Raw genomic sequence first — 26,518 nt, 5'->3', positions numbered from 1 at the left:
AATCCTCAATGTTGGAGGTGGGACCTGGTGGGAGTTCTGAATTATGAGGACAGAACTCTCACGAATAGCTTGGGCCATCCCCTTGGTGATAAGTGAGCTCTCACTCTGAGTTCACAGGTGATCTGGTGTTTTAAAAGTCTCTCTCTCTCTTTCTCTCTCTCTCTCCTGCTCTGGCCCTGTGATGCGCCTGCTCCCACTTCGCCTTCTGCCATGAGTAAAAGCTACCTGAGGCCTACCCAGAAGCATATGCCAGCACTGTGTTTCCTGTACAGCCTGCAGAATCATGAGCCAATTAAACCTATTTTCTTCTACATTACTCAGGCTCAGGTATTTCTTTATAGCACTGCAAGAACCACCTAAAACACATTCCAATGAGGGAAACTGAACACCAGAGGTATCTCAGGAAACAAAGAAAAAGATAAATTTATAGAATTGTAGGGAAAGATGGGATTAGGTGAAATTTAAAGGAAGCAGTGTTTGATAAACTCAAAGCAGGACTATAAGTATCCAATAGGGACTGTAGAACAGTCTCAGGATCCTGTTTCTTGAAAACTACAAAGTTACCAGAGATGTGGAATGTTGTATTCAGGAGCCCCTTAATTGAGGCTGCTTCTTTGTATGAAAATGACGTAGATCCCCCCCAAGCAAAAGTAGGGTGTTTCATTCTTACTGATGTAATTTCAAGCAGCAAGTTTTCCTAGAGTATATGATTTTTGAGAACAAAGTTTTTCAGTGAATTAGAAAGCAAACACTCAAAGAAGGGCCTTGCTATTATACTTTATAGTGTCAGCATATCCTTAGTTATTTCCCATTAACTTTGCAGCTGGTTTTACCTGGGTTTGTTATCCCAGCTCAATTAATGACCAAGCAGCTATTTACAGTCTTACTCTGAGCTAATTTTTACTTTCTCACTCTGAAGTATCCTCAGTCTTGGAGGAAAAAAATATTGATTTAATGTCTTTCTTTCATGTGTGCCTAGTTTTCCTTACAACTCTGGTTAGAGAAAGAAGCAGCAGTCCTTAACATGTGAGATACAAGGCCCTGTGCCTGATAAGCTAACCTTACAGTGCTTCAAGCAGCCATTGCTATTGCCACTTGAGTCCCTAATGATTTCTGATTGTCACTAGAAAACTACAGTATTTGCCTCAATCCCCTGCTCTCTTCCATTTCCTGCTCATGTATCCAGAGCTACCCCAGTCTCAGTGATGTGTATAAAAAGAAGCCCAGTACTGTATCCATTGGTAATAAAGTAAAAGTATGAACTTAATTAAATAAAAAGGCTGTGAGGAAGCAAATACCAAAAGGCTTAAGGAGGTTATAATTGAATTCAAATATGGTAGCTATATAATAGATTATTAAATGTGGTAATGTTTAAAGAATAGTAAACAGTTAACCATAAAGAACATATAGATAAGATATAGATACCAAAAGAAAATTGTTTCCCTGACAGTTTAAGCATATTACTTTTATTGTGCTATTAAGCATCCAAAACCTATTTGCTAAGTTATTGTTTATTTATTTATTTATTTTTATTTTTTGAGACAGAGTCTTGCACTGTTGCCTGGGCTGGAGTCTAATGGCACAATCTTGGCTCACTGCAACCTCTGCCTCCAAGGGTTCACGCAGTTCTCCTGCCTCGGCTTCCTGAGTAGCTGGGATTACAGGTACACACCACCACACCCAGCTAATTTTTTGTATTTTTAGTATGGACGGGGTTTCACTGTGTTGGCCAAACTGGTCTCGAACTCCTGACTTCCTGATCTGCCACCTCGGCCTCCCAAGTTATTGTTATTTTAAAGCAATTATTTCCTATGGTATAATTTGACTAAAAAGCCAATAATTGTCACATTTCATAATTGATAAAAGGATACAGGGAGATAATATAAAATTCAATGTCTGGACCAGGAATTAAACATGAGTAATAATCATCTGTATCCAGACATTTCATATTTGAGCTTAACTATCCCATGCCTCTCTTCTTTTTTCATTATGATAATCCCTTTTTCCTTTTCCTGCCAGTCACTGATGGTTTGTACCTATTTCTACCATTTTATGCTTGCTTTGCATCAATGGTGTTTCCACTCAAGCCAACTCTATGAAAAGAGAGTTTGACAATTGCCTACTCCATTGATGACTCTAATACATCATCTTCTTTTATTATTCACCATTTTTTGAAAGTCATAATGTGCCAAGCATTATTCTAGGCATTAACTGAGGGCTAGAAAACAAAAAGTAAAGAAAAATGAGCAAGGGGGTACAATAGACCCGAAACATTGGAGAATCTCTATTCTCTTAGCTAATATTGACAAGGCACTTACCAGGTAAGTGCTTTTTATGTGTTAACTTATTTAATCCTTATGACAACCCAATCAATGAGTTTGGAACTATTATTATCTCATTTTTATGATACAGAAACTGCAGCAGAGAGGTGTTAAGTGGTACAGCTGGTAAGCAGAAGAGCTAGACTTTTCTTCCATGATCACAGAGCTTACTTTACATCTTTTTTCCACTCTTCTGACTACTACTCTGTCTTATTTTGTCTTCTCTTCCTCCTCATGTAACCCCCATTCTCATCGGGATGACCTCCCAAATTATCTTTGTGCAGCCCAAATTTCTATCACCTCTGCTTTACTATGCTTGTCATCTCTTAAACTCAAATTTTCTAGTGCTGAACATGTATCCCTCTCCCACAATCGATATTCTACTCAAAAATAGATATTCTACTCAACAGATATTCTACTCAAAAAGCGAGTATCCCTCTCCCACAATCGATATTCTACTCAAGAATCTGCCATGATTTTCTAATGTCCTACCTCAGGAAGGCAAAATGTTTCTCTGCTTGGCTTTCAAAGTCCTCCAGAAAGTACACCAACCAACTCTGTTTATTCAACTTTATTTGCCAGTACTTCCTCAAAAGTAATCTCCCCTTCCCTCTTTACCATTTTTCTCCCTCTTCTTTTGCAATAACTACTTTATTGCTGAATTCTATTAGTTCCCACCTTGACTATTCAAATAATCACTCAACCAATACCCTGCTTCCAGTTTGCCCTTTCATTCCTTCTTTTTTTAATTCATTCATTTATCCAACAAGATACAAATGCCAGGGGATAGAAAGATCACTAATGCATAATTCAAATCTCAAGAAATTCAAATCTAACAGGAAGAATACAGATGCACTGCTATCTATACATCAATTTATTTTAAGTGCTATAATAAAAGTAATAATAAAATCAAATGAAAATTCAAAGAAGGAAGCAATTAACTTGCTCAAAAGAAATGGGGAAAACTTTCATGGAAAAGATAAAGTCTGATCACACTCTTCGAGGACTGTACCTGTGGACTACATTCCAGGGCAGAGTGTGAAAAGCACAAGTTAAGAGTAGGGGTATAAAAGACCATGACCTATTTGGGCTGGGCACGGTGGCTCACGCCTGTAATCCCAGCACTTTGGGAGGCCGAGGTGGGCAGATCACTTGAGGTCAGTAGTTCGAGACCAACCTGGCCAACATGGCAAAACCCCATCTGTATTAAAAATACAAAAATTAGACGGGCGTGGTGGCACATGCCTGTAGTCCCAGCTACTCAGGAGGCTGGGGCACAAGAATCACTTGAATCAGGGAGGCAGAGGTTACGGTGAACCAAGATCACACCACTGCACTTCAGCCTGGGCAACAGAGCAAGACTCTATCTCAAAAAATAAAAAAAATAAAGACCACGACCTGTTTGAAGAGTTTTGGTTCAATCTGGCTAAAGTGTGTGGTGTGTGGAGAGAGTTTGGGAAGGGTAGAAGAGGAAACTGGAGGATAAATGGAGATCATATTTTGAAAAGTTTTACATAATACATGAAAGAGGTTTTAGTTCATTCCCTAGGAAGTGGACAAGAGTCTTGGTAACCTTTAAGCAACTGAGGCAAAGGCTGGAGGGAAGAGGAGGCCAGATGACAGGATCAGATTTATGCATGAGAAAACATCCTGATGAACCATATAAAAAAATGGAGACAGCAGTGACCCAGGCAGTAAGACAAAGTCCTGCAGGGGAGGTGAGAATAGGAAGACATGAATCTCAATGACAATTCAGGTCAAATGAACAGGGCTTGAAGGCTAGTAAAGTGTAGGGGGAGAAAGACAGGACGTTTTTAACTTATGCTACTAAGGCAGTGATGCCTTTGAAAATAGAAGAAAATAAAGAGAAAGAAACAAGTTTGGCAGAGAAAGTTATTTTGATCTGTGACCTGCTGAAATGGGGGTGACCATCAGACATTAAATTCAGCATATGTTTGGAAATCTTCAGAAGGACAGGGCTTGAATAGATGGTGGAGGTCCAGGGAGAGGATGAGTTTTCCATTGGATGTAGCTCCCTTCGTTCAGTTGTACTTACCAGGTGACTGTCTGATATTAAGATTGGCTTTTCAAATTGGATTTGGTATTTTTATTCACTTGGCCATTCTACTTCCAAGCCTTAACTTGATAAGCCCAAATTGCAGGTTACAGCCATTCTTTTCTGTGTTTAGGAGTCTTGCAGAATCAAATAAGGGTTAATTGAACAGATAAAATGACATTCCTGAATTTGTAAATTTTAGTATCACCCCACTCCTCCAGGCCCTGCCTTAACAGCTAGCCAGTCTATCTTAAACATCATTTGTAAACTACAGGTATGAAAATCACAAAACCTTAGAAGTAGGTTTGTTTGAAGTTTACATGCAGAAAATGGGTTTCAAATCATATTCATAGTATAAATCACATTTAAGCAGCCAGGTGCTGTGGCTCACACCTGTAATCCCAGCACTTTGGGAGGCCAAGGTGGGCAGATCACTTGAGGTCAGGAGTTCAAGACAAGCCTGGCCAACATGGCAAAACCCTATCTCTACTAAAAATACAAAAATTGGCCAGGCGTGATAGTGCACGCCTGTAATCCCAGCTACTTGGGAGGCTGAGGCAGGAGAATCGCTTGAACCCAGGAAGCAGAGATTGCAGTGAGCCGAGATTGCACCACTGCACTCCAGCCTGGGCAACAGAGCAAGACTCCATCTCAAAAACAAACAAAAACATTTAAGCTACACAGAAAGCAAATTATACAAATGCCTTAGTAAAAAGTCACCTGAGCAGAAAAAATATGCCAAATACAAATGACCTCCTAGCTACTAAAGCAAGATAAACAGCCCTTCCTAGAAGCTTTATTATCCGTGAATTGGTATTAGAAGTATGTAAGAGAGTAATAAAACCACAGTTCTAAAATATAGCTATCAGTAATTCATGGGAGCTTTAAACACAACTGCCTATGCAGTCAGGCAAATAAGGCAAAGCAGTGACGTGGGAGGCCCATAAGGCAGCAGGAACTAGATTAGACAATGGAGGATTGAAAGTGCCTGCCTTATGAATGGGCAAAGCTACTACTTGCAGGAATGCTGGCCAAGTGTTAGCAGATATTCTGATTTCTTCTTTTTTTGAAGGGCCAGAAATACAGATTTTATGTCAAATTTCTACATTTTGAAAAACATCATGTGAGGTGGGCATGGTGGCTCATGCCTATAATCCCATCCCTTTGGGAGGCCGAGGTAAAAGGATCGATTGAGTCCAGGAGTTTGAGACCTGCCAGGGCAACATGGTGAAACTCTGTCTCTACAGAAAATTGTTTTAAAAATTAGTCAGGTGTGGTAACACACGCCTGTGGTCCCAGCTACTCAGGAGGCTGAGGTAGGATTGCTTTAGCCCAGGAGGTCGAGGCTGCAGTGAGCTGTGATTGTACCACTGCATTCCAGCCTAGGTGACAGAGCAAGACCCTGTCTCAAAAAAAAAAAAAAAAGGATGAAAGAAAAAAACATCATGTGGACCTTTGCTCCAATTATTCCAAATTAGTAAGGTTTTGTTACATATCAATTTAATCTATGTTAACATTTAATAGCTAACAAAGCTGAAAATATTGATTAGGTTTTAAGTTTGTAATGTGTAACATTAAATATGGTTTAGAAATAGACTTCTATTCCAGTAATAATCATATTTATATCTACATGTTACCATAATTTCAATGTTAATGCTGACAAATTTTTCTAACAAATAAAAGATAAATGGACAGTTTTATTTTTCAATTTTAACAGAATGAAAAATGTGTTACAGAAAACAGTTTGATAAAATATGGGAACCCAATAAACAGTCACACAACCAATGAATGTGCCACCCCTACAAAATTAATTTGTATAGATGTTAATGTACCTTTAAGTACTCGCTATTGTTCATAACTGAGTAGCACCTATTTAAAAACGTTGTCTGTAATTAGGTTTCATCCACATCTCTAGTTAAGTTCACCTTGACCTCATCGGTGATTTCGCTCTTTCCTCCACGAAGACCAGCCAAGTAAATCTGAGGCCTGGGCACCCCAGTGCTGTCTTCCCTCATGGACTGGGTGCTAGTGTCCTTTGGAGGGTACACCTGGGAACAATTTTCTCTTCTCAAGTGACTAAGATCAGTTTGTACTGAGTGAGTAACTTTCTGGCGCAAATTAGCCTAAAGAGAAAGAGAATATAGGAATTAACATTTCTCTAAAGAACAAATAACATAAAATATTATCAGATACCAGTTAATATCTGCCTATTTTTGTCTTCAATCCACAAGAAATTAATTCCATAACATAGCATTTTTTCTATAAAACATTGGAAAATCTAGAACATAATAGAAAATTAAATATCCCTTACCAAGACGTAGAAAAATATGTAAAATGTTGAAAATTGACCTCAAATAACATACAGATTCAAAATTACAGTGAACTCAACCAGTTATTTGTTAACATAATCTAATTCCTTCATTATTATACTTTGAGATTCATATAACTTGGATTTTTCCATTATACTTGGTTTTTTTTGACAAAAATTTAAGATTTATACAGTATTATCTTTTAAAAATGGACTTCACCCTAGACTTTTAACATAAAAGGGTCTGATGCTTTCCATCTGTATTTTACAGTATTCTACATTTTGCTTACTCCCTTTATAGATTACTAGTAAACATGAAGTTAAACAGATTACTCAGGCTGGGAAGCAAGGAGGAGCTTATAAAAAGAAGAATAAGGTTGCTGCGGTTATAGTAAAGACCAAGAAAAAACTTAAAAGGCATTATAGCACGTGAGTGAAGAAGGCAACACCTGGAATTAGAGGAAACATTTCAGAGTTTGAGATACTGCAGGTGACTGAGAACCGAAACTACTTCCCAACACCCAGGTTATTGTCCACATTAATATGACTTTACTATTCCATTGTCTTCATTAGCATAATTTTACCATTCCTAGAGACTCTTGCCTAAGCAAATAACTTGATTGCTTATTTCAGTACTACCTGAAAGATGTGTCAACTCTTCAGTAGTAAGCATCAAAACACAGTTTCAGTCCTAAGAGTCTGCATCCCTTGCCTCAAAAAATCTTCTTGCTATTCCCACCAATGCTGGACTGCTTTTTCATGATCCTTACCCAATCCGATTCAAACCCTCCATCCTACCCCTAGTCCACCTCAGTCATTGGAAGACCTGCCTTAGCCAACTTCAAATTCTCAATCAATTCTGACTTTGCAGTTCCTCTTCTGAGACACTGCCAAAGCACTGTTGAGGTGGTGTTTTCCCTTATGGCTGTAAGCAATAAACTCAGCTTTGTCTTATCCACAGGTGGGGTAGGTGGCACTTGGGGAGCTGGCATTCAATATAATACAGTTCTAGGGAATAATAAGGCCCAAGGTGAGAGTCAGAATTAAGTGGAGATTGAGGAATGGGAAGAGAGGGCTCAGTCAGTATGAAGTTCAGACCCCTGAATACCCCATTCTCTTAACATTTCCAGTCCATACCTATGCTGCCACCTCTATCCCTCCTATCCTATGCAGCCATCACTTCCCTCCTCCTCTTTGCCTATTTGTATCTCAAAAGCAACCTAAAATATCACCTGTTAATTTAGTAGAATTTTCATTTCACTTCTGTTACACCACTTACAAGGAGGTACCACTTACAAGGAGGTACTGAAATATTTTTAGGCCGGGCGCCGTGGCTCACGCTTGTAATCCCAGCACTTTGGGAGGCCGAGCGGGCGGATCACGAGGTCAGGAGATCAAGACCACGGTGAAACCCCGTCTCTACTAAAAATACAAAAAAATTAGCCGGGCGTGGTGGCGGGCGCCTGTAGTCCCAGCTACTCGGAGAGGCTGAGGCAGGAGAATGGCGTGAACCCGGGAGGCGGAGCTTGCAGTGAGCCGAGATTGCGCCACTGCACTCCAGCCTGGGTGACAGAGCGAGACTCCGTCTAAAAGAAATATTTTTAATGTAACAATATCACTTGCTAGAACAAAGTAGTGGGATATATATGTTACCCAATAAGTCTGATGAACTCAAGTGAGTTTAGTAGATAATAGAAAATAATACGGGAGTTGGGCATTTCATGAACTACAGAAGAGTAACTGATAGGAAGGAATGCTAATGGAACAATGATCTGGAAGATACATGGGAAAACTGATCCTTCCTCATGCCAGGGAACTGAAAAGCTGCCACCAGAGTGAGTAGCAAAGGAAATAATGTAGTCAGTGGGACTGAATACACAAATGGACTGAATATACAAATGGACAAAGGCTAGACCATATATGACAATAGAACTCTTTGACTTGCAGCTTCTACATCAACCAGTCAGGGAAGCCAGTCTCAACCTCTGTAGCTGTAGCAATTGACCCAGAATGTTGAGGACTTAGCCAACTTCTCCATTTTTTGGCCCCTTCTCCCCCAGCTCAGGACCAACCAGAGAAACCTAGATATGCTCACCAAACCAATTGCATAAAATGCCCTGCTTCTAGTTAGCCTGCTTCCAGCTTTCTCATATTAACAAACTACAATCAGAACATCTGAAGGCTTCCCCCTTTTCTGACTATGAGGCTTTCCCACTCCCCTGCATGCTTTGAGTCTACCAAACACAAGTGACAGTGTCTGACTCCCTTGCTATAGCAAGCTCTAAATAAATAGCCTCCCTTTGTTCTCATTTGGGTAGGCATTGTTTATTTCCACACCTGATTTCAGTTAAAGAGATGGATAAAATATACTAAAAAGGGGCTACAGACATAAAATATATTATTTTTTCCACACTATAAATATTTATTGTTTAAAATGACAAGATACCATAAAGAGGGGATGGTGGGGGGAATTTCACTGAGTTGGACAGGGATGAGAGTTTCAAAGACAGGCTTTAAGGGTAGGTATCTATATTGTAATTAAGGTGACTGAGAATCAGAAGGATGAGAGTGCCCAGGGTCTGGAGATAATATGTTGTTAAGGGGAAAATATCTATGCTTTAATAGAAAAGGTCCAAAAAAACAAAAAGAAAAAGAATGGTATACCTGAAGTCATTAAAGGAAGTTGGGAGTGCTTTAAATACTAGCACCAAGCTTTAAAACGGATGATAGACAAATAGACAGATAGATATCATCATTGTTCTATATATGCTTACAATTAGAAGACAATCTTATAATGTAAACCTAGCAAGTTATAAATTATGATATTTTTGTTAGCAAAGAACTCTGTATAAAACTCATTATTTTATATCAATAACTTAATTTACCAACTCTATGAGTAACAACAGATTCAAATTCCCCAACATATAAATAATTTTAGAAAGTATTGTTACAAACCAATTTTATAGCTTTTCTTCTTAATTCCCATTCATTCCACTCATATGATCTCACAGTTGTTGGTGGCAGTATGTGTGTATCCGTCTGTGTGCTACTTTCACATTTTGTAATTGGTTTTATATAATGTTTGTCAGCATCTCTCATCTAAAGAGGTGGAGTTTTGTAATTAGTGCTTGTAAAAAGTAAACATTATTTACTGATAACTAAAATATTTAGCTAAAACTGACAAAACACTTAAAAACAATAATTTTTGGACATGGAATATACTTGTAAATACCAATAAAGAAAACACATAATTAATGAGCTGAATATAATTGTTTTTCTGGGAATTATGGCTTCGAGATTTCGTTAATGTAGGCGGTGTTTTCTTTTAATTTTTATTTTAGATTCAAGGGGACACATGTGCAGGTTTGTTACAAGGGTATATTGCACAATGCTGAGATTTGAGGTAGGATTGAACCCATCACCCAGGTAGTGACCACAGTACCCAATAGTTCATTTTTCAGCCTATGCCCCCCTCCCACTCTTTCCACTGTTGCAGTCTCCAGTGTCTACTGGTCCCATCTTTATGTCCATGTGTACCCAATTTTTAGCTCCCGCTTATAAATGATAACATGCAGTGCTTGGTTTTCTGTAGGACGTGTATTTTGGAAGGAGAAAACATTCCTCATTCCCAAGTCAAATATCCCTCCCCACTTTGCACAACTGATAATATAAGTAAATACCTGTTGAAAATGGATAGAAATTAAAAATAGCTTTATTAGGTAAAAATCACATCTATTTGAACTATCAAAACCTCTTTAAGACATATGTTGAACTCAAGCTATGCATACATAGCAGGTTATTATCCAAGGTTTTTGCTTTGTTTTTAGTTGAATATACTGATTTTCTTTTGGGGAACCCAATATTAAGAATTCACTAATTCCAGGCTAAACAAGACATGATGGTGCTGGACATGACATTGTTGACGTTGTTGGAGGGAGTGGTAGAGGTTTAAGGAACTTAGGTCACAGTAAAAAGGAGGGAGAAGATATTCTTTCCAAACAACAGATAATCACTGAGTATCTAACATTTGATAGGATATAATTTCTGACTATAAAATTATCTTATGATATAGTTAGGTAGATTTTAAAAATGCTAAAAAGATAGTTAACAATACTGTACCATACAAGTCAATGGCAAGTAAATAATTAGACAGTAAGGACTACATGAAAAAGACAGGGATAAAACTCATTTCTGCAGATATTAAAGGTCACTGAAGGACAGATGGGAATTAAATATCCAGAAAGACAGGAAAAAAACAAGACCAGGTGTATAGGAAAAAATTACGCTTTAGTGGAAAACTAGACATTATCCACATACAACATACCTTTCCAGTCGTCTGATTCTAGCCTTTCACTGTCCTTGGGCTATCTTACAACTCTCTAAGTTATAAATGAGTGATAGCAAGACCAAATAATTTGTCTGTAGACATGCACAGTCTATCCTGTCTGTAGAAGTTCAACTGACTTCCCTTTCCCCATGTGGAAAAATCGGTGTTGCCTCCATTTACACATTCATTTGAATATTCCTGATCTATAAATGTGTCTGTTCTTAGAGTTCTCTTTTGAACTGGTTATAACATCTACCTGGTCCCCTCATTGACTAATGAATAGATTATTCTTAACACATGTTCACTTTTACATCTGCATATCTGCATGACAATAATTTTACCCATTTTTGAAAACCATCTTTCAACAAATAGAAGACTAGGTCATATAGAACAAATTTTTTAAGACCAGTATATAACTCACAATTTTTCTGACAGAGAGGTCATGGAGGGAATTAGTAGAAATAGAAGGATAAAATGACATGTATGCCTTGAACACCAGTCCCCAAAATTGAATTTCATCTTACAGACAAAAAACAGAAGAGTTTTGAATTCAGAGTAAAATGAATGGCATTTTCTAATTTGCAGAAAAATTATTAAAATTTTCTATTGTAAATTTTCCCCTCATAATTTTTCAAAGTAGTTGACTCCTGCAATCATTCGTTCTAAATTAGAATTTTGTATAACATCTAATTAAGCAAAAAATTACATGTATTAAACTTAAGATAGCAACATTTATAATACTCATCAAAATGAATTATCAGCTCCAGGAACTCTACAATTTGAACAAATTTGAGAACTACTGACTTGGTAAACTTAATTTGGTATTTTTTAATTTTTATGGGTACATAGTAGGTGTACATAATTATCAGGTTAGATGAGATATTTTGATACAGGCATACAATGTGTAATAATCACATCGGGTAAATGGGGTGTCCATCACCTCAGTCATCATGTCTTCATGTTATGTACTCTTTCAGTTATTCTGAAATGTACAACAAATTACTGCTGACTGTACTCACCCTGTTGTGCTATCAAATACTAGATCTTACTCCTTTTATTTAACTATATTTTTGTACCCATTAACCATCCCCATTTCTCATTCCCCACAACTACCTTTCCCAGCCCTCTGGTAACCATCATTCTGCTATCTCCATTTCAATTAGTTTAGTTTTTAGCTCCCACAAAGGAGTGAGGACATATGAAGTTTGTCTTTCTGTGCCTGGCTTATTTCACTGAAAATAATATTCTCCAGTTCCATCCATGTTTTTGCAAATGACAAGATCTCCTTTTTATAGCTGAATAGTACTCTATTATGTATTATGTACCACATTTTCTTTATCCAGTTGTCTTTGATAGATACATGGGTTGCTTCCAAATCTTGGCTACTGTGGATAGTGCTGTAATAAATATGGGCGTGCAGATATCTCTTTGATATACTGATTCCTTTCTTTTGGGTATATACCTAGCAGTGGGATTGCAGGATCACATGGTATTTCTGTATAGTTTTTTTAGGAAGTTCTATACTGTTCTCCATAGTGGCTTACTAATTTACATCCCCACCAACAGTGTACTAGGGTTCCCTTGCTCCATATCCTCACCAGCATTCGTTATTGTCCGCCTTTTTGATATAAGCCATTTTAACTGGGGTGGGATGATATCTCATTATAGTTTTGATTTGCATTTCCCTGATGATCAGTGATGTTGAGCACCTTTTCGTATATCTATTTGCCATTTGTATATCTTCTTTTGAGAAATGTCTATCCAGATCTTTTGCCCATTTTTCAGTTGGATTACTAGATTCTTTCCCAATTGAGTTGTTTGAACTCCTTATATATTCTGGTTATTAGTCCCTTATCAGATGGATAATTTGCAAATATTTTCTCCCATTCTGTGAGTTGTCTCTTCACTTTGTTGTTTCCTTTGCTGTGCAGAAGCTTTTTAACTTGATGTGATCACATTTGTCCATTTTTGCTTTGGTTGTCTGTGCTGGTAGGAAATGACCAAAGAAATCTTTGCCCAGTCCAATCTCCTGGAGTTTCCCCAATGTTTTCCTGTAGTATTAATAGTTTCATAGTTTGAGGTCTCAGATTTAAGTCTTTAATCCACTTTGATTTGATTCTTGTATATGGTGAGAGATAGGGTCTAGTTTCATTCTTCTGCACATGGATATCCAGTTTTCCCAGCACCATTTATTGAAGAGACTGTCTTTTCCCCAATGTATATTCTTGGCACCTTTGTTTAAAATGAGTTCACAGTAGATGTATGGATTTATTTCTGGGTTATCTATTCTGTTCCATTGGTCTATGTGTCTTGTTTTTATGCCAGTACCATGCTATTTTGCTTACTATAGCTCTGTAGTATAATTTGAAGTTAGGTAATGTGATTCCTCCAGTTTTGTTCTTTTTGCTGAGGATGGCTTTGGCTATTCAAGGTCTTTTGTGGTTCCATATAAGTTGTAAGGTTATTTTTTCTATTTCTTACAGAATGTCATTGGTATTTTGATAGGGATTGCATTGAATCTGTAGATGCTTGAGTAGTATGCACATTTTAACAATATTAATTTTTCCAATCCATTAATATGTTGCTTTGTGTCCTCTTCAATTTCTTTTTTTTTTTTTTTTTTGAGACATTGTCTCACTCTGTTGCCCAGGCCGGAGTGCAGTGGCACGATCTCAGCTCACTGCAAGCTCCGCCTCCTGGGTTCACGCCATTCTCCTGCCTCAGCCTCCTGAGTAGCTGGGACAACAGGCACCTGCCACCACGCCTGGCTAATTTTTTTGTATTTTTAGTAGAGATGGGGTTTCACTGTGTTAGCCAGGATGGTTTCGATCTCCTGACCTCGTGATCCATCTGCCTCAGCCTCCCAAAGTGCTGGGATTACAGGTGTGAGCCACTGCGTTCAGCCAACTTCAATTTCTTTCATCAATGTTTTATAGTTATCTTCATAGAGATCTTTCACTTCTTTGGTTGAGTTTATTCCTAGGTATTTAATTTTATTTGTAGCTATTGAAAATGGGATTACTTTCTTGATTTTTTTCAGATTCTTTGCTTTTGGCATACAGAAATGCTACGGATTTTTGTATGTTGATTTTGTATTCTGCAAGTTTACTGTATTTGTTTATCAGTTGTATTAGTTTTTTGGTGGAGTCTTAAGGTTTTTCCAAATGTAAGATCATATCATCTGCAAACAAGCATAATTTAACTTCTTCCTTTCCCAGGTGGATGCCTTCATTTCTATTGTCTGATTGCTCTAGCTAGGAATTCCAGTACTATGTTAAATAACAGTGTTAAAAGTGGGCATATTTGTCTTGTTCCAGATCTCAAAGGAAAGGCTTTCATTTTTCCCATTCGGTATGATACTACCTCTGTGTCTGCTGTATATGGCTTTTATTGTGTTGAGGTATATTCCGTCTATACCCAGTTTTTTTGAGGTTTTTTAATCATAGAATGATGCTGAATTTTATCCAATGCTTTTTCAGCATCAATTAAAATGGTCATATGGTTTTTGTCCTTCATTCTGCTGACATGATGTATCACATTGATTTGCATATGTTGAACTATCCTTGCATCTATGGGATGAATCCCACTTGGTCATAATGAAAGACCTTTTTAATGTGTTGTTGAATTCAGTTTGTTAGTATTTTGTTAAGGATTTCACATCAATGTTCACCAGCAATACTGACCTCTAGTTTTCTTTTTTTGATGTGTCTTTGTCTGGTTTTGGTATCAGCATAATACTTGCCTTGTAGAATGAGTTTGGAAGTATTCCCTCTTCCTCTACTTTTTGAAAGAGTTTGAGTAGGACTGATATTCATTCTTCTTTAAATGTTTGGTAGAATTCAGCAGTGAAGCCACTGGGTCTCCGGCTTTTCTTTGCTGGGAGACCTTTTATTAAGGGTTTCATCTCCTTACTTGCTATTGATCTATTCAGGTTTTGTGTTTCTTCATGGTTCAATCTTGGTAGGTTTGATATGTCTATGAATTTACTTCTTCTGGGTTTTCCAATTTATTGGCATGTAGTTGCTAATAGTAGCCTCTAATGGTCTTTTGAATTATTGTGATATCAGTTGTAATGTCTCCTTTTTTATCTTTGATTTTCTTTGGGTCTTCTCTCATGTTTTCCTAGCCTGGCTAAACTATTGACTAACAATTTGTCTATTTTGTTTATCTTTTCTTAAAAAAAGTACCTTTTCATTTTATTGATCTTTTATATTTTTTTCATTTCAATTACATTTATTTCTGCTCTGATCTTTATTATTTCTTTTCATCTACTAATTTTGGGTGTGGTTTGCTCTTGCTTTTCTAGTTTTTTAAGATGCATGCTTGGGTTTTTTATTTGATGTCTTTCTACTGTTTTCATGTAGATGGTTATTGCTATAAGCTTCTCTCTCAGTACTGCTTTTGTGTTTCCACTTTTATTGTTTCAAGAAATTTTTTAATTTCCTTCTTAATTCCTCCAATTGACCCACTGGTCATTAAGGAGTGTATTGTTTAATTTCCATGTGTTTATATGGTTTCCAAAGTTCCAGTCTGGGTGCGGTGGCTCACACCTGTAATCCCAGCACTTTGACAGGTTGAAGCGGGTGGATCACTTGAGGTCAGGAGCTCAAGTCCAGCCTGGCCAACATGGCAAAACCCAGTCTCTACAAAAATACAAAAATTAGCCGAGCATGGTGGTGCATGCCTGTAATCCCAGCTACTTGGGAGGCTGAGGCAGGAGAATCACTTGAACCCGGGAAGCGGAGGTTACAGTGAGCAGAGATCATGCCACTAAAGTCCAGGCTGGGCGACAGAGGGAGACTCCATAAAAAAAAAAAGTAAAAAATAAAAAAATAAAATAAAATAAAAAAGTTACTCTTGTTATTGATTTTTAGGGTTTTTTTGTTTTTTTTGTTTTTGTTTTTGTTTTTTGTTTTTGAGACGGAGTCTCATTCTGTCACCCAGGCTGGAGTGCAGTGGCACGATCTCAGCTCACTGCAGCCTCTGCCTCCCAGGTTCAAGCAATTCTCCTGCCTCAGCCTCCTGAGTAGCTAGGATTACAGGCATGCACCACCACACCTGGCTATTTTTATATTTTTTTAGTAGAGACAGGGTTTCACCATGTTGGCCAGGCTGGTCTCAAACTCCTGACCTCATGATCTGCCTGCCTCGGCCTCCTAAAGTGCTGGGATTACAGCATGAGCCACCACACCAAGCCAATTTCTAGTTTTATTCCATTATGATTAGAGAAGCTACTGATATGATTTCAATTTTTTGATATTTTTAAGATTTCTTTTGTGGCCTAACATATGGTCTTATCCTTGAGACTGATCCATGTGCTAAGGAGAAGAATATGTATTCTGTTGCCTTTGGACAAAATGTTCTGTAAGTATTTGGTCAATTTGGCCTACAGTGCAGATTAAGTCTGATGTTTCTTTGCTGGTTTTCTGTCCGGAAGATATATCCAATGCTGAAAGTGGGATGTTGAAGTCTCCAGCTATTATTGTTTTGGGGTCTATTTTGCTCTTTAGCTCTAATATTTGTTTTATATGTCTGGATACTCCAGTGTTGGGTGCATATATATTAATAACTATTACATCCTCTTGCTGAATTGATACATTTATCATATAATGATCTTCTCTGTGTCTTTTTGTAGTTTTTATCTTAAAATCTATTTTATCTGATACAAGTATGGCCACTCCTGCTCTTTTGTGGTTTTCATTTGCATGGAATAACTTTTTTCATCCCTTCATTTTCACTCTATGTTTGTCTTTATAGGTGAAGTGCATTTCTTGTAGGCAGCAGATCATTGGGTCTTGTTTTTTTAAATCCATTCAGCTACTCTGTCTTTTGATTGGAGAATTGTTTAGTCCACTTAATTCAGTGTTACAGATAAGTAAGGGTTTATTATTGCCATTTTGTGATTTGCTTTCTCGTTGTTTTGTGGTCTTCTCTTTCTTCCTTCCTTCCTGTCTTCCTTTTTGTGAAAGTGATTTTCTTTGGTGGTATGTTTCAATTTCTTACTTTATATTTTTGTGTATCTATTGTAGATTTTTAAATTCGAGGTTACCAAGAGGCTTGCAAGTAACATATTATAACCCATTATTTTAAACTGATAACAACTTAACTCTGATTGCAAAAACAAGCAAAGAAAAAACTGATAAAAACTCTACACTTTTTCATCCCCCACTCTGCCACTGCTGCTTCTTAACTTTTTGTTGTTTCTATTTAAATCTTATTATACTATGTCTTTAAAAGTTGTTGTAGTTACTATTTTTGATAGGTTATTCTTTTAGTCTTCCTACTCGAGATATGAATAGTTTACGCACCACAATTACAGTGTTATAACATTTTGTATTTTTCTGTGTAGTTACTATTTATGAGTTTTGTGCCTTCAGATGATTTGTTATTGTTTGTTAATATCATTTTCTTTCAGATTGAAGAACTACCTTTAACTTTTCTTACAGAACAGGTCTGGTGATGAAATCCCTCAGCTTTTGTTTGTCTGGGAAAGTCTTTATTTCTCCTTCATGTTTGAAGGATATTTTCATCAGATATATACTATTCTAGGACAAAAAATTTTTTTTTCCTTCAGCACTTCAAGTATGTCATGCCATTCTCTCCTGGCCTGTAAAGTTTCCACAGAGAAATCTGCTGCCAGATGTATTGGAGCTCCTTTATATGTTATTTCTTTCTTTTCTCTTGCTGCTTTTAGGATCCATTATCCTTGACCTTTAGGAGTTTATTAAATTTCTTGAGGTAGTATTTGGGTTAAATCTGCTTGGTGTTTTATAACCTTCTTATACTTGAATTTTGATATTTTTCTCTAGGTTTGGGAAATTCTTTGTTAATATTTCTTTGAATAAACTTTCTACTATCTCTTCTCTACCTTCTCAAGGTCAGTAACTCTTAGATTTGTCCTTTTGAGGCTATTTTTTAGATCCTGTAAATGTGCCTCATTATTTTTTATTCTTTCTTCTTTTGACTCCTCTGACTATGTATTTTCAAATAGCCTGTCTTCAAGCTCACCAACTGTTTCTTCTGCTTGGTCAAGTATTTATTGAGAGACATTGATACATTCTTTGATTTGTCAGATTTTTCAGATCCAGAATTTCTTGTTTTTAATTATTTCAATCTCTTTGTTAAATTTATCTGATGGGATTCTCAGTTCCTTCTCTGCATTATCTTGGATTTCATTGAGCTTCCTCAAAACAGCTATTTTGAATTCTCTGAAAGGCCAGGCCACATATCTCTGTCACTCCAGAATTGGTCCCTGGTGCCTTATTTAGTTTGTTTGGTGAGGTCATGTTTTCCTGGATGGTCTTGATGCTTCTGGATGTTTGTCAATGTCTGGGCATTGACAAGTTAGGTATTTATTCTAATCTTAGCAATCTGGGTTTGTTTGTACCTGTCCTTCTTGAGAAGGCTTTCCAGGTATTCAAAGGGAATTGAGTGCTGTGATCTATGACTTTGGTCATTGCAGCCATATGTGTATCAGGGGGCACCCCAAGCCCAGTAACACTGTGACTGTTGCAGACTCATAGAGGTACTGCCTTGGTGGTCTTGGGTAAGATGTGGGAGAATTCCCTGGAATACTAGGCAGAGGCTCTTGTTCTCCTCCCTTTCTCCCAAGCAAACAAAATCTCTCCATGTTGCGCCAACTGGAGTGGGAGGAGAGGTGCTGCAAGCACCCCCTTGGACACCACCACTTGGGCTGTGCTGGGTCACACCTGAAGCCAGCAGAGTACTGGGTTTTGGTACTGTGGCAACTATTTTCTGGCTACTGCTGTTGTTTATTCAAGGCTCAAGGGCTCTTTAGTCAGCAAGTGATAAATCTTGCCAGGACCGGGCCTCCCGTTTCAGGGAAGCGGATTTTTTTTTTTGAGATGGAGTCTCGCTCTGTCGCCCAGGCTGGAGTGCAGTGGCGCTATCTCGGCTCACTGCAAGCTCTGCCAGGGAAGCGGATTTCTTACTGGCCCAGGACAGATCTAGAAATGCCCTTCAGGAGCTAAGGCCTAGAATTAGGAACTGTAGGAGTTTGCTTTGTGCTTTATTATACTGTGACTGAGCTGGTACCCAAGTTGCAAGATAAAGCCGTTTTTACTATCCCTCTCCTTTCCTCAAGCAGAAAGAGTCTCTCCTTGTGGCCACCATAGCTATGAATGTGCTGGATCACACCTGAAGCCAGCATGTACTGGGTCTTGCCCAAAGCCCATGGTGACTGCTGCCTGGCTACCATTGATAATTATTCAAAACCCAAGGGCTCTTTGGTCAGCAGGTGGTGAATTCTGACAAAACTGGGTCCTTGCCTTCAGGGCAATGGGTTCCCTTCTGGTCCAGGGTGGGTCTAGAAATGTCATCCACAAACTATGGCCTGGAATTGGGGCTTCAGGACTCTGCTTGGAGCTTTATTTTACTGTGGCTGAGCTGGTATCCAAATTGCAAGACAAAGTCCTCTGTACTCTTCCCTTTCCTCCCAGAACTCCAAGCTGCACTGCCTGGAGTTGGGAAAGGGGTAATGCAAGCATTCCCTTGTCTACCATAGCTGGTGTCTCACTGGGTCACATGCACTCAAGTCCACTGGCTCTGAGCACAGCATGGCACCAGGACTTGCGCAGGAACTGTAGTCTGTGTGGCCTAGACTGCCTTTCAAGTTTATCAGGACTCTAGTACACTATAGCCCATGATACTGGGGCTAGCCAGAACTCAGGTTCCAACTGCTGAGATGGACAATTCCCTTCTGGCTAGGGCTGGTCTAAATGCTCCCGCCATGGGCACTGGCCGAATTCTGCCCTGTACTGCTTTATGCTATGACAGGGCAGCACTGAATTCCAATGCAAGGTCCTAACAATCACTTTGCTCTCCCTCCACCAAGTACACAGATTCTCTATCTGTGTCACGTGGCCGCTACTGGGGCATGCGGGGAGGGGTAGTATAGGCAATTAAAGACTATCTTTCCTACCCTCTTCAGTACCTCTTTCCTTGATGTGACGTTTAAAAAAGGTACTGTGATTGCTCTCCCGATTTTTAGTTCTTTTATGAAGGTGCTTTCTTGTGTAGATACTTGTTCGATTCGATGTTCCTGCGGGGGGATGATCACTGGAGGGTTCTATTCTGCCATCTAGCTCTGCCTCTCAATCTGGTGGTAATTTGAAGGGTGAAACATACCTTTTTTTTTTTTTTTTGCCATAAGTAGCTTTGAGACTTTTTGTAGTAAGTGGCTATATCATAGCTCCAGAATTACACACACACACACACACACACACACACACACACACACATTTTCATTTATTCAAAGGAAATATATACACACATTTATAAAGAAATGGTACATTAAAAAGTCACATGATACTACCCGAAGTGGTCCACAAATTCAACGCAATCCCTATCATAATACCAATGACATTCTTCAAGAAATAGAAAAACAATCCTAAAATTCATATGGAACCACAAAAGACCCAGACTAGCCAAGCAATCCTGAGCAAAGAGAACAAACCTGGAGGCATCGCACTACCTGACTTCAAAATATGCTACAAAGCTATAGTAATCAAAAGAGCATGGTATTGGCATAAAAACACAGAGACTAATAGAATAGAATACAGAACCCAGAAATAAATCCACACATTTACAGCCAACTGATTTTCAACAAAGGTGCCAAAAGCACACACTGGAGAAAGGACAGTCTCCTCAGTAAATGGTACTTGGAAAATTGGATATCCATATGCAGAAGAATGAAACTAGACCTCTATCTCTCACCATATGTAAAAATTGACTCAAAATGAAGACTTAAATATAAGAACCAAAATTATGAAACTACTGGAAGAAAACAGGAGAATGCTTCAGGGCATTGGTCTGGGCAAAGATCTTTTGGATAAGATCTCAAAAGCCCAGGCAACAAAAGCAAAAATAGACAAATGGGATTATATCAAACTAAAAAGCTTCTGCACAGCAAAAGAAACAATCAACAGAGAAAAGAGACAACCTACAGAATGGGAGAAAATATTTGCAAACTATCCATTAAGGGATGAATATCCAGAACTTACAAGGAACTCATCTCAGCAAAAACACAACAAAAACAACAAATAATCCAATTTTAAAATGGGCAAATGATCTGAAGAGACATTTCTTAGAATAAAACATACAAATGGCCAACAGGTATGTAAGAAAATGCTCAATGTCACTAATCATCAGGGAAATGCACAATCAGCTATCATCTCATTCCAGTTAAAATGCCTATTATAAAAAAGAAAACAACAAATGCTGGTGAGGACGTAGAGAAAGGGAACTCACTTTTTTTTTTTTTTTTTTTTTGAGATGGAGTCTCTGTCACCCAGGCTGGAGTGCAGTGGCGTGATCTTGGCTCACTGCAAGCTCCACCTCCTGGGTTCACGCCATTCTCCTGCCTCAGTCTCCCAAGTAGCTGGGACTACAGGCACCTGCCACCACACCTGGCTAATTTTTTGTATTTTTTAGTAGAGACGGGGTTTCACCATGTTAGCCAGGATGGTCTCAATGTCCTGACCTCATAATCTGCCCACCTCGGCCTCCCAAAGTGCTGGGATTACAGGCGTGAGCCACCGCACCCAGCCCGGGAAAGGGAACTCATACACTTTTTATGGAAATGCAAGTTTGATGGGAATGCAAGCCATTATGGAAAATAGTATGAAGGCTCCTCAAAAAGACTAAAAATAGAAATACCATATGATCCAGTAATCCCACTGCTGGGCATATATCCAAAGGAAAGGAAATTAGTATGTCAAAGAGATATCTGCACTCCTTTGTTTATCACAGTACTACTCACAATAGTCAAGATATGGAAACAACCTAAGTGTCCACCAACAGGAGAATAAAGAAAATGTGGTATATTTACACAATAGAATATCATTCAACCATAAAAATGAATGAAATCCTGTCATTTACAGCAACATGGATTGAACTGGAGGACATTATGTTAAATGAAATAAGCAAGGCACAGAAAGACAAATACCACGTTTCACTCATGTAGGAGCTAAAAAAGTTGATCCCATAGATCATGCCCATATAAGTAGGGAGTAGAATAGTGGTTACCAGAGGCTGGGAAGGGGAGTGGATGGGGAGAGGTTAGCTAATGGGGACAAAATTACAGTTAGATAGGAGGAATAAGTTCTAGTGTTCTAGGGCACAGTAGGGCAACTATAGTTAACAAAAATTTATTTTATATTTCAAAGTAGCCAGAGGAGAGGATTCTGAATGTTCCCAACACAAAGAAGTAGTAAACATTTGAGGTGATGGATATGCTAATTACCCTGATTTGATCATAATACATTATATACATGTATCAAAATATTACATGTACCTCACAAATACATACATTTATTATGTATCAATAAAAATTTTTAAAAATTAAGGGCACATGAAAACTGAAGTTAAAAAGAGATTCTAAAGCCAGGCACAGTGGCGTGTGGCTATAGTCCCAGCTAAATGGGAGGCCAAGGCAGGAGGATTGCTTGAAGCAGGAGTTTGAGGCTGCAGTGGGCTATGATCACACAAAACCAAACATCGCATGTTCTCACTCATAAGTGGAAGTTGAACAATGAGAATACATGGACACAGGGAGGGGAACACCACATGCTGGTGCCTGTCGAGGGTTGGGGGACTAGGGGAGGGATAGCATTAAGAGAAACACATAATGTATATAACAGGTTGATAGGTGCAGCAAACCACCATGGCACATGTATTCCTATTTAACAAACCTGCACGTTCTGCACATATATCCCAGAACTTAAAGAATAATAATAATAATAATAATAATAATAATAATGAAAATCTAGAAGAAATGGATAAATTCCTGGACACGTACACCCTCCCAAGACTGAACCAGGAAGAAGTTGGATCCTGAATAGACTAATAAGGAGTTCTGAAATTGAGGCAGTTATAAATAGCCTACCAACCAAAAAAAGCCCAGGACCAGACAGATTTCCAGCTGAATTCTACCAGAGGTACAAGGAGAAACTGGTACCATTTCTTCTGATATTCTTCCGAACAATGGAAAAGGAAGGACTGCTCCCTAACTCATTTTTTGAGGCAGTATCATCCTGATGCCAAAACCTGGCAGAGATACAACAAAAATAAAAAACTACAGGCCAGTATCCCTGATGAACATTGATGTAAAAATCAGTGCAATCCTGATGCAAACTGAATCCAGCAGCTCATCAAAAAGCTTATCCACCATGATCAAGTTGGCTTCATCCCCAGGATTCAAGGCTGGTTCAGTATACGCAAATCGATAAACATAATTCATCACATAAACAGAACAAAAGACAAAAACCACATGATTATTTCAATAGACACAGAAAAGGCATTCCGTAGAATTCAACATCTCTTCATGTTAAAAACTCTCAATAAACTAGGTATTGATGGAACATACCTCAAAATAATAAGAGCCATTTATGACAAACACACAGCCAATACACTGAATGGGCAAAAGCTAGAAGCATTCCCCTTGAAAACCGGCACAAGACAAGGATGCCCTCTCTCACCACTCCTATTCAACACAGTACTGGTAGTTCTGGACAGGGCAGACAGGCAAGAGAAAGAAATAAAGGATGTTCAAATAGGAAGAGAGGAAGTAAAACTGTCTATTTCCAGATGACATGATCCTCTATCTAGAAAACCCCACTGTCTTAGCCCAAAAGCTTCTTAAGGTAATAAGCAACTTCAGCAGAGTCTCAGGATACAAAATCAATGTGCAAAAATCACAAGCATTCCTATACACCAACAACAGGCAAGCAGAGAGCCAAATCATGATATGAACTTCCATTCACAATTACCACAAAGAGAATAAAATACCTAGAAATACAGCTAACAAAGGAAGTGAAGGACTTCTTCAAGGAGAACTATAAACCACTGCTCAAGGAAATCAGAGAAGACACAAACGAATGGAAAAACATCCCATTCTCATGAATAGGAAGAATCAATATTGTGAAAATGGCCATACTGCCCAAAGTAACTTATACCTTCAATGGTATTCCCATTAAACTACCATTGACGTACTTCACAGATTAGAAAAACTACTTTAAAATTCATATGGAGCCAAAAAAGAGCCCATATAGTCAAGACAATCCTAAGCAAAAAGAATAGAGCTGAAGGCATCATGCTACCCAACTTCAAACTATACTGCAACCTACAGTAACCAAAACAGCATGGTACTGGTACAAAAACAGACACATAGACCGATGGAACAGAATAGAGAAATCAGAAATAAAACTGCAGATCTACAACCATATGAGCTTTGACAACCAATGGGGAAAGGATGGCCTATTTAATAAATGGTGCTGGAAGAACTGGCTAGCCATATGCAGAAAATTGAAACTGGACCCCTTCCTTACACCTTATACAAAAATTAACTTAAGATGGATTAAAGACTTAAATGTAAAACCCAAAACTATAAAACTATAAAAACCCTAAAGGAAAATCTAGGCAATACCATTCAGGACATACACATGGGCAAAGATTTCATGACAAAAATGTCAAAAGCAACAGCAACAAAAGCAAAAACTGATGAATGGGACCTAATTAAAGAGCTTCTGCACAGCAAAAGAAACTATCATCAGAGTGAACAGAGAGCCTACAGAATGGGAGAAAATTTTTATAATCTATCCATCTGATAAAGATCTGACATCCAGAATCTATAAGGAACTTAAACAAATTTGCAAGAAAAAAACAAACAACCCCATTAAAAAGTGGGCAGAGGACATGAACAGACACTTATCAAAAGAAGACATTCATGCAACCAACAAACGTATGAAAAAAAGCTCAACATCACTGATCATTAGAGAAATGCAAATCAAAACCACAATGAGATATCATCTCATGCCTGTCAGAATGGCAATTATTAAAAAGTGAAGAAACAACAGATGCTGGTGAGGCTGTGAAGAAATAGCAATGCTTTTATACCATTAGTGGGAGTGTAAATTAGTTCAACCATTGTGGAAGACAGTGTGGTGATTCCTCAAAGACTTAGAACCAGAAATACCATTTGACCCAGCAATCCCATTACTGGGTATATACCCAAAGGAATACAAATTATTCTGTTATAAAGATACATGCATGTGTATGTTCACTGCAGCACTATTCACAATAGCAAAGACATGGAATCAACCTAAGTGCCCATCAATGGTTAACTGGATAAAGAAAATGTGGTACATATACACCATGGAATAATATGCAGCTATAAAAAGGAATGAGATCATGTCCTTTGCGGGGACATGGATGGAGCTGGAAGACATTATCCTCAACAAACTAACACAGGAACAGAAAACGAAACACCATGTGTTCTCACTTATAAGTGGGAGCTGAACAATGAGAAAACATGGACACAAAGAGGGGAACAACACACAGTGGGGCTTGTTCAACAAGGAGGGGCAGGGAGAAGGAGAGCATCAGGAAAAATAGCTAATGCATGCTGCGCTTAATACTTAGGTGATGGGTTGATAGGGGCAGCAAACCACCACAGCACACATTTACCTGTGTAATAAACCTGCATGTCCTGCACATGTATCCTGGAACTTAAAATTTAAAAAGTAATAATAAAATAAATTTTAAAAATAAAAAAGAAAGGGGAGATGAAAATGCAGAGATAACAGATGATGGATCAGGCAAATGATAAGAAAGTGGCTGCCATCGAAGCCCTAAATGATGGTGAACCTCAGAAAGCCACTGACTTATTCACAGATGCCTTCAAGCTGAATCCTCTCTTGACCATCCTGTGTGCCAAAGAGAGCCAGTGTCTTCAACAAATGACAGAAGCCAAATGCTGCCATCTGATATTGTAACAGAGCCATTGAAATAAATCCTGATTCAGCCCAGCTTTACAAGTGGTGAGCCTTACAAGTGGTTTTCACACACAGACTTCTGGGCCATTGGGAAGAAGCAGCCCATGATCTTGCCCCTTGTCTGTAAATTGGATTATGAAGATGCTAGCACAATGCTGAAAGAAGTTCAACCTAGGGCCTAGAAAATTGCAGAACATCAGAGGAAGTATGAGCAAAAACATGAAGAGTGAGCGATCAAAGAAAAAATAGTTAAAAAGGCTCAAAAAGAGCATGAGAGAGCCCAGAGGGATCAGGAACTCAGTAGGCTCTCTTTTCCAGCTGGCTTTCCTGTGGGAAGGCCTGTTAATGTTCATGGAGGAATGCCTGGAATGGCACGAATGCCTGAACTCAATGACATTCTTAGTGACCCAGAGGTTCTTGCAGCCATGCAGGGTCCAGATGTTATGGTGGCCTTCTAGGATGTGGCCTAGAACCCAGCAAGTATGTCAAAATACTAGTACAGAGGAAAGGTTACGAATCTCATTAGTAAATTGTCAGCCAAATTTGGAGGTCAAGCGTAATGCCCTTCTGATAAATAAAGCCCTTGGTGAAGGAAACGCAACCTGGACCACCTAATGGATGTCGCAACAATACAAACCAGTGTACCTCTGACCTTCTCATCAAGAGAACTGGGGTGCTTTGAGGATAATTCCTACCCCTCCACCCCAAATGCAG

At 38.5% G+C, this 26,518-nt stretch overlaps 1 protein-coding gene and 1 pseudogene across 14 annotated transcripts in view; one reads left to right on the top strand and one right to left on the bottom strand.

Annotated features, from left to right (window-relative positions):
* Positions 1 to 4,467: 4,467 nt before the first annotated feature.
* Positions 4,468 to 26,518, bottom strand: part of CFAP206 (cilia and flagella associated protein 206) — a 58,851-nt gene continuing 36,800 nt past the window's right edge. For 13 of the 14 annotated variants that reach the window (XM_032154854.2, XM_058435383.1, XM_058435380.1 and 10 more), the window contains exons 12-13: positions 9,641 to 9,784; positions 6,053 to 6,500 (exon numbers count right to left, since the gene is read on the bottom strand). In XM_032154854.2, coding sequence (XP_032010745.1) covers positions 6,270 to 6,500; positions 9,641 to 9,784 — 375 coding nt within the window. In that variant the 3' untranslated portion in view covers positions 6,053 to 6,269. Of the gene's footprint in view, positions 4,515 to 6,052; positions 6,501 to 9,640; positions 9,785 to 26,518 lie in introns of those variants that run through there. The other variant, XR_009212416.1, reaches the window with a different exon arrangement.
* Positions 23,958 to 26,364, top strand: LOC116474383 (hsc70-interacting protein-like; annotated as a pseudogene).

The sequence above is a fragment of the Hylobates moloch genome, unplaced genomic scaffold, assembly GCF_009828535.3.
Source record: "Hylobates moloch isolate HMO894 unplaced genomic scaffold, HMol_V3 SCAFFOLD_2, whole genome shotgun sequence".
Classification (NCBI taxonomy): domain Eukaryota; kingdom Metazoa; phylum Chordata; class Mammalia; order Primates; family Hylobatidae; genus Hylobates; species Hylobates moloch.
This window is presented reverse-complemented; position numbering and strand designations above follow the sequence as displayed.